This window comes from Triturus cristatus, chromosome 5_1, assembly GCF_964204655.1.
Source record: "Triturus cristatus chromosome 5_1, aTriCri1.1, whole genome shotgun sequence".
In the NCBI taxonomy this organism is placed as follows: Eukaryota; Metazoa; Chordata; class Amphibia; order Caudata; family Salamandridae; genus Triturus; species Triturus cristatus.
The window spans coordinates 953,995,726-954,009,636 of record NC_140587.1 but is presented as its reverse complement, the minus strand read 5'-3'; the positions used below and the strand labels follow the sequence as shown (position 1 = coordinate 954,009,636).

The 13,911-nt window shown below is 43.0% G+C and overlaps 1 protein-coding gene across 1 annotated transcript in view; it reads right to left on the bottom strand.

Moving 5' to 3' along the window:
• MPPE1 (metallophosphoesterase 1) overlaps positions 1-13,911 on the bottom strand; it is a 570,187-nt gene that overhangs the window by 429,550 nt on the left and 126,726 nt on the right. Inside the window, exons 4-5 of the mRNA XM_085606071.1 lie at positions 10,596-10,699; positions 2,341-2,421 (exon numbers count right to left, since the gene is read on the bottom strand). Coding sequence (XP_085462197.1) covers positions 2,341-2,421; positions 10,596-10,699 — 185 coding nt within the window. The remainder of the gene's footprint in view (positions 1-2,340; positions 2,422-10,595; positions 10,700-13,911) is intronic.

The window sequence follows — 13,911 nt, the reverse complement described above, 5'->3', positions numbered from 1 at the left end:
GATCCATGAGATCGAGAGGACGAGTGCATCTTGTAGATGATGGGGCAGAGTTTGGATGAGGACTGAGTGGTGGGCGCATACAATAATACACGGACCATCTTTGCCTTTGGTGCAGGACCCCCCCCCATTTTTTCCTTTAGTCGTTTGGGGATGGGAGGGGGGGGGGGAGGGTAGTTTTCATACTCCCATTATGTGTTCCCTTTTTGTAAATAGATATGTTTCTGCAGTCCACATAACACTAGCAGCCTCCGGGTTGTAGGCACTAAAGCTGTGTCCCTAGGATTTATATGCAATCTATACGCTGCCGGCCAAGGTGGTTGTAGGTATACAGCTGTGTACTGCTGCAGAATTGCTCTCCTTTCTTCTTCTCAAACTCGTATAACAAGATTTGTTCCATAAATGTGTGTCATCTGGCACTACATTTTCCAAACATTTATTAGAGGAGAACCATAAAACAATCTTAGTTTAAACAGTATTTAAACAAATACATTTTTGCAATGATAATGATAAAGTGTAATTTATTAAGAATCATTTGTGGCCTAATTTCCTAAACAATGCATTGGGGAGGCCACCGTCTCTCTTTATTGGGCGGGCTTCAGTTTTTTGCAGTATGTACCAAGGTACTGATCTAATGTACTTGAAAAAGACCTTGTAAGACTACATTTTCCCAAATTTCCTCGGAAGGAATATCTTGAATATCTTACATCTTCAAACCCTAACGATTTTTGCCCCCTTCTTTCTGGTTATGTGTACTTTAAAATGTATAAATTGCTATTGCTTTTCACATACCACCTTAAGAATAACTTTCACCCCTTATAGATTAGTATATAAAACAAATTACAATCAGTGTCAGTAACCTGTAATTTTTTTTACTACATTTTCCAATGTGGTTCCTAAAATATATTGCTTAATATATTTCTATAGTTATATAGGAAGTACAGTATTGTAAGTCTATGTAATTAGTTCCTTTCAGGTTTACTCTTGTTGTCTCATCCACCAGTCAGTACTGGAAATTATACTTGAAAAACCAAGAACGTTCAAAAGTCAGTGTATGCAAAGGAGTGGAGATGAAGGATTATAAGAGCATGAAGTTAATGTGGCTGAGGCTGCAGTGAGTATGTTGGAATAGAGAGTGTAGGTAACAAAGTCAGATGGATGCCCTGGAACCAGAATTGCAAACATGTAGTATTTTCAATGAATAGCCTCTTCTGCAATTATCATGTTAGTGTGCATAATGGATGTTTGAGAACGCGAAAAGGGCACCTTACACTTCAATGGTCAGGTTCGCAAGCCTAGCTGCTGATGTGGATTTGGAAGGAAAAATTCAACCATACTTCACAGATTACACCCAGGGGAGTCCGCTTCATTTTCTGACATAATAAATAGAACAATTAAGGTAACTCAGCAGGACTCGGAATCGGACAAGCCCTAAAACAAGGGAATACTGCTCTTCCCACTCTGCTCTTATGAAGATTCAGTTGAAAGGCAATTGCTAGTGATGAACAAAGGACTATGGACTTGTGCATCAAAACAACATTGTTGGAATCTGGCAAAGTTGAGGGTGCTTTACAAAGCAACCGCTCTAATGTAGGGGGCCAGATATCTTTTTGGGTTTATGTAAGGGAAGGCTCACTCAATGGCTGATAGTGAACTTTCATGCTGGTGACAGTTTCTTCCTGTTGATAAGTTACTGCCTGAACCTTTTCATGGCCATGTACCTTATGAACTAGGGTCAGACAGGGCCTACTTTTTATTTATCTGGGAATCTAGCTATTTCTGTATGCGGGGCATTACTATGTTCCTTTCCCTCTCTTATTCCCCATTTTCCTTTCTTTTCGCTATCATTTTCCCTCTCCCACCTTCCACCTCCCTGCAGCAGAGATAGATTTATTGTCCTGGCAAAGGACAGCATGTAATTAAACTTGCTGATACTTCCGGGTCTGAGGAACTGAGGAATAACATGAAAATAAATGGATCTTCTTAAAATATGTGCAATGATAAATACACAAAAACATTTATAGTGGCTTGCCCCTATTATTTGATATTATGTTATAAGACTATGCAGCTGAGAACTTGGCCTTTGCTTTTAAGTTCTCCCCTAGTGTTCATTTTCATGACACACCAGTGGGGAGTAATCCCGTTGCTAAGTCAGGTAATATGCCCCTCTGATTTTCCATGCTGGGCTCTACTCTGCTTCAAAAAAGGAAAACTTTGACCTCTCAACAAAATTTTCTCCCCCTGATTTGGAGTATATTTAGTTGAAACAATGTTATATTTATTTAGTCAACATCAATTTTATTTCAACCAAAACAAATAGTCCAGAAAAAAAACAATACTCACTTTATTCCTTTCCGGGATATTATTTTTCCATACTTGAAATTAAAAACCTTTTCAAATCGTTTCAGCTTGTACTCACTCATACTGTTAAAGACAAAAAACAATCAATAAGTATTTTAAGACCCTCTTGCAAGCTGACAGTCTTAATACACAGCTAAAAAAAGATGGGGATCATATTGGATAACATATCATTAACTTTTGTCACGTACTTTACTTTTCATTTGTAGTTAGGTTTAGAAATGAAGGAAGTTACAAAACTGTTACATTTGTGGATTATATAACATAACCTGGTTTAGATAAAAGGCAATCAGCACATTAGAAAATAGGAGTATGCTGGAAATGTTCTTTGCACAGGAGGGATTTATGATATAACAATTTCATTTTTTCCATTTGCATTGAAGGGCATCTACATGGGTATCACCACTTGCAACAAACAGCGAACAGAAAGGCACACCACTTGGGACATCCAGAAGACAGGGCGACAAAAAAACGTGTTCAGCTTATATAACAGTCCATTCCCCCTATAACCACTGTTACAGATCACTGTAGAAATGTAGGAGATGTCATAGCTATACCGCCAGATAAGCTGGCTAGCACCTTGCTTGGGATCACTAATACACAAAACTATACTCAGGAAACATATTTTTCTAAAACATTTTCCTACGCATATATGAAATTGAACATTCAATATGATCTGCAAGAAAGGCTGTTTACTTTGCAAACATTTCTGCTTTTTATAACTTCTGGCCATAAGGCATTTTTACTTAACACAGAGAAAAGTTCATCTCCCTTCCAGTTGCCACTGATGGGCTTCGAAGGGATAAAAGAAAACATTGCCCCCTTTGCCGCTTTAGGCCGGAATGGTAGACGTGAAATCAGAAATGGCTACCACAAAAAATGGAGTGGAGATAAAGTCTGACTTTTTTTCTAGAAGGACCATGGAAGTCATGAACAAAGAAACGCCACTGAAGAAGGTCTAACCTCAAAAACACCCCCTCCAAAGAGTACATAAAAATAGATATTCTTAAAAATCAAAGCCAGGCCTCATTTCCTGTTGTTATTTAAAAGGATACAAACTTTGCACAGTGAAAATAATTGAAAGGGAATTAATTAATTGTTAATTGTTTTTGCTAAGAGATCCTAACAACGAGATTATGTTATAAAAGTAGGGCACAGAGAGAGTGAAGGGTAGAAAAGAATCTTCATTCCAAGCAACACAAGGATACAGGATTACAGAATCATATCTTAGGTCCCAATTGAAGCCTATCGGAATGGGAGGCACTAAGTCTTCACTAGATGACAAAAATAGCAGACCTTGCTATTTCAATGAACATGGAGATCTATTGGTCAAAAAGGTATAAGGGTGTGCACCATCTCTAAAACTCAAAATAGATTTTATTCTCTGTGGTACTTGAATTAGATTAGCACTTAGAAGTAGTAGAACGTGGGTAGGGTTGCTATACATTTATAACAGCAATCATATTAGAGTGGTTCCTCTTACTTACATCTTTGGTGAATGTTACTACAGCAATTTTGTTTTCATTGTAGTTACAATTTATTTAGGGTGCACTAGACTAGGATTTTGAATTAAAATACACATTTAAAACATATCCTTTCTGTTCTATTGTTCCTGAATGTTTTGTTCCTTAAAGGAAATAAGGTTTGGGGTTCCACTAATTGTCCCTGCAAAGGCTCATGGGATTGATCATTATCTGAAACACATCTCGCTAAAATAGCGCTCAGTGGGTAGTAGAATGGTTGCAGTAAAACTAGTTTTCTGATTCAATTTGGAACACTGTCCTTAATTCCAGGGAGTCTAGCAAACCCACCTCTGTGTCTCTAGAAAATCTAAAGAGCGTATCAATGAGACAGAAGTCATGGAAGCTACTGATACACACGCCGTAAACTCTTACGAATTATTAAAAAACCTAATGTGCCCTCAACATCTACTGGTTGAAATTCAACTTCCCCCTCTCCCCGATTAGCCTAACTGGGTAGTATAACAAACATTAAACTAGTCTGTTTCTGTTTTCAAATAATTTGACAGAGAAATGGATAAAAAAAGTAGTCCACTCAATCAGATTATTCATGAACATGGCTACACATTTCTATTTCCATCTTTCTCTTTTTCGCTTGCTTATCCACCCGGAGGTCCTCCACTCTATATTAGCACATCCTAGCTGCTGAGAACAGCTAATATTGCACTGCAAGCGGGCAGCATGAACCACTATCAAACAGATTTCAGACTGACTGACAGCCCACATTCACTGCCTCCTCCACACAGGCTAGAACATGGAGCACCAGGCAATCCAAGGGTTGTTTCTGCCCCCTCCAATAAAGCACTTCTGCTGTCAATAAGCTACCGTTTATGTTGAAAATGGGGATTTCATTTAGAAATATTCCACTCATAAATACTGAGGTGCAGGGCTTATGTGAGGACACATTTTCTGAAGTCCTGGCTTTGTGCTATATAATAGCTTTAAGATAATAGAGGAGTTGTTCTGGGACTTGGGAAGTAGCACACAGATTACAGTGATGTTGATGTGGGATTCAGTGCACATACGAAGGCGAGCAACAACACTGTATGCAAGTTGCAGATAATTCAGGTAACATGCAGTTTACAGGCTTTGAAAAGGTACAGACAGCATTGGCACCGGGCATCAGAGGTGGAAATGGAAAACATTTACTCTGGGAAACCCAAAATCAGGGGTTGGGTTGGTAGCCCAAGGAGGGTGGAGTCACAAGAGGCATGAAAAGCAGAGTCTGACAAGACACATATACCTTTATTTTTTTTAAACTGTACTGCAAGGCAGTTGACAACAAGGACAAATCTGACAGCAAATTTGTTCTGGCTTACTTAATTAGTCACAAACAGGCAGCATTTTAAAGTATCATATAGGGTCAAGGCACCTTCCGCAGATTTGTGTGTGGCCACCAATATTCAGGGGACAGTAAAAATATAAGTGAGATCATTCTGGTGGTTAATAAACTATCCAGAGATATCTGTATTCTGTCATTTCATAGCTTCAATTCATCATAAAGTAACATAGAAGGTTAATGTACCTACTGCATGCCACGACAGGTAACATGCAGAACACATATTAGTATTTTACGTAGATTTCTCAGTGTGTTACTACTTTTGTTACTGAGATAGATCCTTTTGTTAATTGCACTTCATAAGTTACAATCCTTATACTGTGGCACAGTGAGCGATACACCTGTAATAACGCCTTATTAGTACAGATAACCCCAACCCACTGCATTATGTTTTAATGCCTGATTTTATGCTTCTCCAGACAAAGCACTTTTATCATATAATGCCTCCCAGTATGGATGATATTTGACTCCTACACCTTGTAGCCCTCATGATTGGCTCACTGCCTCTATATAAAATGTGTGTGATGTAAAGCGCTCTAACACCTTACATTGGAATGAGCAGCCCTAGAAAAGAAAATGATCAAGTGTCACATAATCTTTCTTAGTAGAAATATTTATACAGACAGATACAGCTGACCCTCTTATACTGCATGCACTTTTCTTACATACAGGGGTTGAACAAAGCCAAAAACCTGCCTCCAAATCATAGTTTTGCCTAACCACTTGTGAGTTAATAATATGCTGAGTGCTTTTATTTTCCTTCCTGGTACTGAAGTGTTAGGCTCCAGATCGATCCAAGTTAGGATTAGACTAACAAAAGCCGGGTTGATGGCTCTTACTGTGACACCTTTGTGACAGGTCCAACAGGAATGAAAAAAGAAGACCCAATGACTGGCCTCACTCGGTCTGAAAAAGGCTTTTGGATGGTCTACCTATTTGGTGTCCTGTGGAAGAGGAATTTTGGGCCTAGCGTGCTCCGGTGAATAAAATTACTATTTACCTCCGAAGGGATGTCGATGTCTGGAAGAAGCTGCCCCTGTCAATGCTCGGGAGTGCGGCGCTGTTCAAAATGATGGCACTGCCGAGATTCCTATATGCCCTTCAAAACTACCCAGACATGGTACCGCAAGCCTTCTTTAAGGAGGTCGAGTCCTTGCAGAGGGATTTACTATGGGATGGCAGACCTCGAATAGCGTTAGGTAAGCTCACATTGGGGTGGTACGATGGAGGTATAGCCCTGCCGGACATCAGGAAGTACTATTGGGCTGCGCAACTGGCTGCAATTAACCAATGCCAGTACGGAAGTGGAGATGACCCAGCAAACGGAATGGATAGGTGGTTGCTGCCAGGGGGGGGACTTCACGAGAGCGCTGTATTCCAGACCTACGAGGTATAGGCTCACAGGGCCCACGAAACACTCTGTCCATATATGGCATGTGGCCAACAAAGCTCTGGGATGGGCCGAGAAACTCACGTTAGCCACCCCCCTCTGGGACTCGGAACGGCTAGGCACTCTGGGGCGAACCAAGGGTTTTGAAAAATGGGACCTCATCGGTATTTCGCATATTAGGGACCTATGGGGGCGGGATGGAGTAGTGACGTCGGCTGCACTGCAGCAGACATACGAAATGGCGAAGTCAGAACACTTCCGTTATACACAGATTCGGCATGCGCTGCAGGCCACCATCCGGTCTGACACAGAGCTACCTGAAGCATCCCCGCTCGAAGACAGACTGCTAGATGGACATCTTCCGGACAAATGTATTTCCCTCACATACAAAAAACTCATCCACCACACCCCTGATCCCCTCGCCCCACTTAGGGAGAAATGGGTAAGAGATGGACTGGAATTAGATGATGAGGAATGGCAGGAGGCACTCTCCTCACCCAAGGAGGTGGCCATATCCGCCAAATTAAAACTAATACAGCTGAAGATTTTACATAGAGTCTACCTCTCAGGGTCCCAGCTGATCCACATGGGGAGTAGTGTGGACGGGGTATGCAGGAGGGGATGTGGAATGCAGGGCGGATACCTACACGTGCTCTGGGAATGCCCAGTAATTCAAGTCTTCTGGAGGAATATCCTGAAAGTTATGAGTACTGTGTGGGGGGTGCCCTTGCTGCCTGAGGCCAAGAGATGCCTTTTGAACGTTTGGGAGCCAACAGACTTAAGCATGAAAGGGAGGTTATGGGTCACACTCGGGCAGACGATTGCCAAGCGCAACATAGCGCAGTTGTGGGGTGCAGCTGTGTCACCTAAGTTGAAGAAATGGAAAGAAGATATGGACTGGTGTATGGTTCGTGAGAAAACTGTATACGTTGCACGGGGATGCCCCAAAAAATGGTTAGAACTTTGGTCTAAATGGAATGTGTACAGGGGGGGGCTATGTGAACCTCTGAGTGTCTCATCCCCAGAAGACCACATTACAGTGTGAATTGAAATATATGTAATGTAACTATACCCACTACATTGGAAAATATGTACTGATACATGTGACAAATGATGCAAGTGAAACATAGGATGTAAAGTACTGTATAGCATGACCACGGTTCCCTTTATGTTAAATAAACAGAGTTTAAAAAAAAAAAAAAATTACTATTTACCTGCCCTGGTGATAGAGTCAAGATGGGTAGGCTGGTGTCACTCAAGTGGGTGCTTGGGTGCTAGAGAGAGGTGCATGGCAGGGGTGCCCACTGTCTCCCCTGCTGTTTGCCCTGGCCATCAAACCGCTGGCAAACATGCAGCGCAGGGATCGCAGATAGGGGTATTCAGAATGGCCTCTCAACACATGTCCTCAATGTATGCAGACGACATCCTGGTCTATTTGAAAGACCCAAATGACTGGATACCCACTTGTTAAGCTTAGTGGAGGATTTGAAACAGATACTGGGACTGGTCACCAACTGGACTAAGTACAGCCTGTTCCCTATGGGCGCCCTAGCATGGTGGGTATACACATTTCTCATACACTGATAGCAGATATTAACTTGAACACTGAGGGGGATACACTTGGGATTGGAACACTCACTCCTTTTCAGGTGGAAAATACTACTGTCCCTAGTGGGAAGAATAGCTATCATTAAAATGATACTGCTCCCTAGATGACTATACAGAGTCCAGGGCATGATGTGCCTCCTGCTCCGATGCGTGTTTTGGGAGATAATCACTGAATTATAATTTGTGGATGTTGTGCGCCCTCTGGTTAAATTCATCGCATTAAATTAAGCTCCCAGACAAGGATGGCCGATTATCATTTCCAGGTTTTGAATATTATTTTATGGTCTCCGAGCTATAGCATATCACTCTGTGACTGGGGGAGACTCGCAACAAGTAGAAGATGCTTCTGGTGGAGTGTTACTCCCTGGGGGAGTTTGGAATGGTGCACTTGACTCTAAGACACAAGCCCCAGACAGTGTCCTCCTTGATAACGCTGATGTCTCAGATCGAAGAGGGTTTCTGTAAATATGTAGTGAGAGGCATCCTTTTGTGTCTGCCACGGCCATATGAACTCACCCAAGTTTCTGAAATCTGAAAAAAGTAACAGACGGCAGGATGGATCAAGGGGCGAGGGGCTGTCAGGAGCTAGGGGACCTGTATGAGGGGAGATTTGTATTATGCTTGAAGAGGCCAGAAACACATTTGAGTCTGGGTCAATTTCTGATTTTTCCTAAATTCACTGCAGTGATGCGCAGAAGTTGGATGGTCTTCCTGGGGCGACCCTACGAATCATACAAGCTAAATAACATTGTGGGAAATACAAGATGTACGCAGATGTGTCTCCTTGATTTACAAGTCGATGCTGCAAGATAGCGTACATTACTTAAATCTAAAATCTTGCTTGTGCCTATCTGATTCCACACTACCTTAGGAACATTTACCCAATGCAAACGGGGTGCTGTCCTACATACAGTCAGGCTGCGGCAGTCGTCCTCCATATGTTATGGTCATATCTGGTAAGCAGTGAATACTGGGAAATGGTGAATGTGTCTCTGGCTGTGATCTGATCACTGAGGATCGACTACTTTTTGTACCACTGTATGCTGGGCTTACATTCTAAACCAAAAAAAGGTAAGATCTGAAATAGATTCACGTCCTTGGTGTTGTTCTTAGCAAAACGTAGGATAATGATACATTGGGTACAACCTAGAGGTCGCTCAATAAAGCTGGGGGACAAAGATACCCGAGAGTGTTTGTTGGCTGAAGAAATACACCTCGAATTGGTACAAACTAACAAAAAGGCCCCTGACGACTTCCAAGATTGTCGTATGAGGATAGATAAACTCCTGGAAGCTGAATCTGATCTGCCCCTTGTACAGTTCCCAAGAGTTGCATCATCCTAGTGTTATTAGTCAGACATGTTGTTTCACTTGTGGCACAAGTTTTTCTTTTATCTGCTGCTAGGTGTATCATTGTTACTGAAGCAGGAATGTCCAGGATCATTGCCTGCTCGTTATTATTTATTGAGATCTCTCAAGCGTAAATGTTGCAATAACTGCTTTGCTATTTGTCAATGTTCAAGAAATTAATAAAAATAAGTTAAAAGATTTTAAAGATAAAAAACTAACCCTATTCATCCCTGCAGGTAGATGCTCCAAAAGGTAAGTAGAAAGTGTGCCCATACTACTGAGTGTGTTGCAATGTCAGCAACTCTGACTCAGTATTTGCAGCCAGGACATGGCTCCAGCTGGAGCCACCTCATTCCTTGCAATGCTGGACACATTGTGGCAGAGGCGGCTGTAGGCAAGAGGATGGATTTATTCTCTAATTTTTAGCTGCTATCAGTTTCTCACACTTGAAGAAACTTGTGAAGGGTCCTGGATGAGTGAACAGCAGAGCTATCAGACCTGAATGATTCGAGAATACCAGGAAATCTTGATGCGACGGGATCTTTCTTTAGCATAATTTACACGCAATGACCCTGCTGCACCACACTCTAAGGCCAGTTCAAAACACAGCAGGGCATCTGCCAAACATCCGCATATCATTGCATTTGCCCATACTTTTATTCAGGACGAGTCACTTTACTGCAGCCTGCCCTTAAAAAGAGGAACATCAGTAAAAAGCCTAATTGTTTAACGGACAATATAAACAAAACTTTTTGTATCATACTGAATGGCTATTTTAACCATCATTTAAGGAAGTGATATGGGTCTAATGTGTTTTACTACGCTTATAAAAAATAAATTTATGTAACATTGTTACGGTTTTAATGAACCAAACAAAGAGTTTCTTCTTCTTTTTTGTTCACGCAGTAACCTCACAGATTCAGGACGCACCCCTAAAGTGCTGCTGTGGTGTCAACAAAGTTTTCCGTCTTGTGCTCCTGCATGAGACAACCAGCTTGTTAGAACAGGTATCGCACCACTGTAACAACACTTACTCATAATGGAAGCCAATGTCGTGGTTGCCAGCAATTGCTATTAGCTCTGTGTATTTTGCGTGTCTAAACATGCTACGAAAGCGAGCGACGTCATCAGCCCAGGCCTGCAAAACAAGGATTTGACACATTTAAATCACTTCACAAGTCCTATAGGGGCACATATAAAACAAACAATATGCACTTGTTTTTAACGTTCTTTTTAACCTTACAGACTGGATATAGTAAGTTCGCGAAAACGAAGCTACCTAGTCCTTAAGGGCAAGAAAAGAACAAATGCGTTTCCCAAAATAGTCATTATTTTACAGAAGCTCTGACGCATTTCAGTTACAAAACAGTATGCATGCAAAAAATACAGTGAGACCACTGTAGTGAGAAGTGGAGTTCCTAATTCCTTACTGTGGACTATGATATTTTACTTTGAACTAAACAAAGTTTAGTTGAGGGACAAAGCAGGATCCACGCGGAAGCAACAAGGAGATTTTAGGACCTGATAACAAAGGGACACATAATCCCATTTTGGGCGCAGACCCCCGTTTAGGTCCAAAAAGGGGATTACAATTGAGGTGCAATTTGTGCACCTCGGGCTTGGGAATTAGATCCTAAATTGATGTGTTAGTCCCCATTTCGAGGTGCCAAATTTGACATATTTTATTTACAGTTTTGCTAAAGCGTCACTGACCTTAAGGTATAAGAGTGTTTTGAACAAAACCATATGTATACATTGAAATCAATTCAAAGGAAGAAAGAACTCAAACTGGAAGGAATAACAAGCATTGGCAAAGCCAATAGGTCTCGCCTATGCAAGAGCTATTGACTTGGACAACGTCTTTTAGCCATGTTGTACACCAGCGTGGCTGCTGTTTAGCTTTGCTAAGAGTTAGTGATGTGGTGCAGAGTGGTGTACAGTAGCATAGCATAGAGAAGAGTGGCATAAACGAGAGTGGCGCAGAGTGAAGTGGCATAGAAAGGCGTAAAGTAGAGTGGTAGTAGAGAAGAGTGGCGTAGAGTGGAGTGGCGCAGAGCAGCATAAATGAGAGAGGCGCAGGATAGTGGCGTAGAGTGGATTGCCATAGAGTGGAGTGGTGTAATGTGTTGTACAGTGGAGCTGCGTTGAGTGGAGTGGCGAAGAGTAGAGTGGCATAGAGTGGAGTGGCGTAGAGTAGAGTGGTGTGGTGTGCCGTAGAGTGGAGTGGCATAGAGTGGTTTGGAGTGGCATAGTGTGGAGTGGCACAGAGTGCAGTGACGTGGAGTAGAGTGGAGTGGAGTCTAGTGATGTAACATGGAGTGGCACAGAGCGGTGTGGCGTTGCATAGAGTGGCATGATGTAGAGTAGAGTGGCAAAGAGTGCAGTGGCGTGGAGGGGAGTGGCACAGAGTGGATGTAGTGAATTGTCACAGAGTAGACTGGTTAGAGTGGAGGGGCATGGAGTGGCATAAAGTGGCGTAGAGTGGAGAGGCGTGGAGTGGCATGGCTTAGAGTAGAGTGGCATGGCATAAAGTGATGTGGCAGAGTGGAGCGGCATAGAGTAGAGTGTCATAAAGTGGAGTGATGTACAGTGTCGTGGCATAGAGTGGAGTGGTGGAGAGTGGAGTGGCGTTGAGTGGCTAGAGTGGAGTGAAGTAGAGTGGCGTGGAGTGGCATGGTGTGGCGTAGAGTAGAATGGAGTGGCATAGAGTAGAGTGGCACAGAGTGGAGTGGTGCAGAGGAGAATAGAGTGGCCTAGAGTGAAGTTGTGCAGAGTAGAGTGGTCTAGAGTAGAGTGACGTAGAACAGAGTGGTGTGGTGTGCCGTAAAGTGGAGTGGCATAGAGTGGCTTGGAGTGGCGTAGCGTGAAGTGGCATAGAGTGGAGTAACACAGAGTGCAGTGATGTGGAGCACAGTGGAGTGGAGTAGAGTGGAGCTGAGTCAAGTGGTGAATCGTGGAGTGCCACAGAACAGTGTGGCGTAGCGTAGAGTGGCATGATGTAGAGTAGAGTGGCAATAAGAGGAGTGGCGTAGAGTAGAGTGGCACAGAGAGAACTGGCATAGAGTGGCTGTAGTAAAGTTGCACAGAATAGAATAGTTAGAGTGGAGGGGCATGGAGTGAGTGGAGTGGCGTGGGGCGGCATAGTGTAGAGTGGCATGGCATAGAGTGCTTTGGCTGAGTGAAGTGGCATAAAGTGGAGTGGGTTGGAGTAGCATAGAGTGGAGTGGCGTAGATGGGTTAGAGTGGAATGGGGTAGAGTGGCCTGGTGTAGAGTGGCGTAGAGTGGCATGGATTGGTATAGAGTAGAATGAGTGGAGTAGAGTGGCACAAAGTATAGTGGAAAAGTGGAGTGGCGCAGAGTAGAATGGAGTGGCATAGAGTGGCCTAGAGTGAAATTGTGTAGAGTGGAGGGACGTAGAGTGAAGTAGAGTAGAGTGAAGTGGCATGGAATAGAGGGGAGTGAAACAGAGTGGCAGTGTGGGGAGGGGCACTATGTGGAGAGGAGTGACGTAGAGTGGCAGTGTGTGGAGTACAGTGGCATTGTGTGTAGCAGAACTGAGTGAAGTGGCATAGAGTGAAGTGGCGTGGAGTGGCGTAGAGAGGAGTGGAGTGGTGTTGATTTGCATGGAGTGGAGTATCGTAAAGTGGAGTGATATAGAGTAAAGTATTGTAGAGTAAAGTGGCACTGTGTGGAGTCGAGTGGCGTAAAGTGGCCCTGTGTGAAGTGTGTGTGGAGTAGCACAGAGTAGAGTTACGTAGAATAGAGGGGAGTGGTGTAGAGTAGAGTGGCGCAGAGTTTTGTAGAGTAGAGTGGCCCAGTGTATTGTAGAGTGTCTCAGAATGGCACTGTGTGGAGTGGAGTAGTGTAGAGTAACACTATATGGAGTGTGTGTGGAGTGAAGTGACTTAGAGTAGTGTGGCGTAGAGTGGAGTAATGTAGAGTGGAGTGGAGTAGCATAGAGTGGAGTGGCATAGAGTGGAGTGGCATAGAGTGGAGTGGCAGAGAGTGGCGTACGGTGGATTAGTGTAGGGTGGAGTGGGCATAGAGTGGAGTGGCTTTGAAAGACTGACTGGAGCAGCATACATGCCAACATTTTCAAACAAAAAAGTGGGAGGCTTTCAAGTCAAAATCAGGGGATGTATTTCCCACATTGGCTTATATTGCAACACAAGAAGTTTTAGACGGGGGAGCACCTAGAATGAAGCCATTTTTGGCTTAAAAAATCGTGAGCCTCCCACCTGATTTGCATCTGTGGAATGTACGGAGAAGTACAGCTGTGGGTGTAACTTAAACAAGGTACAAACTTAAAATCAACGCAAAGGTAGGAGGCATAAAGGGGATGAATGGCT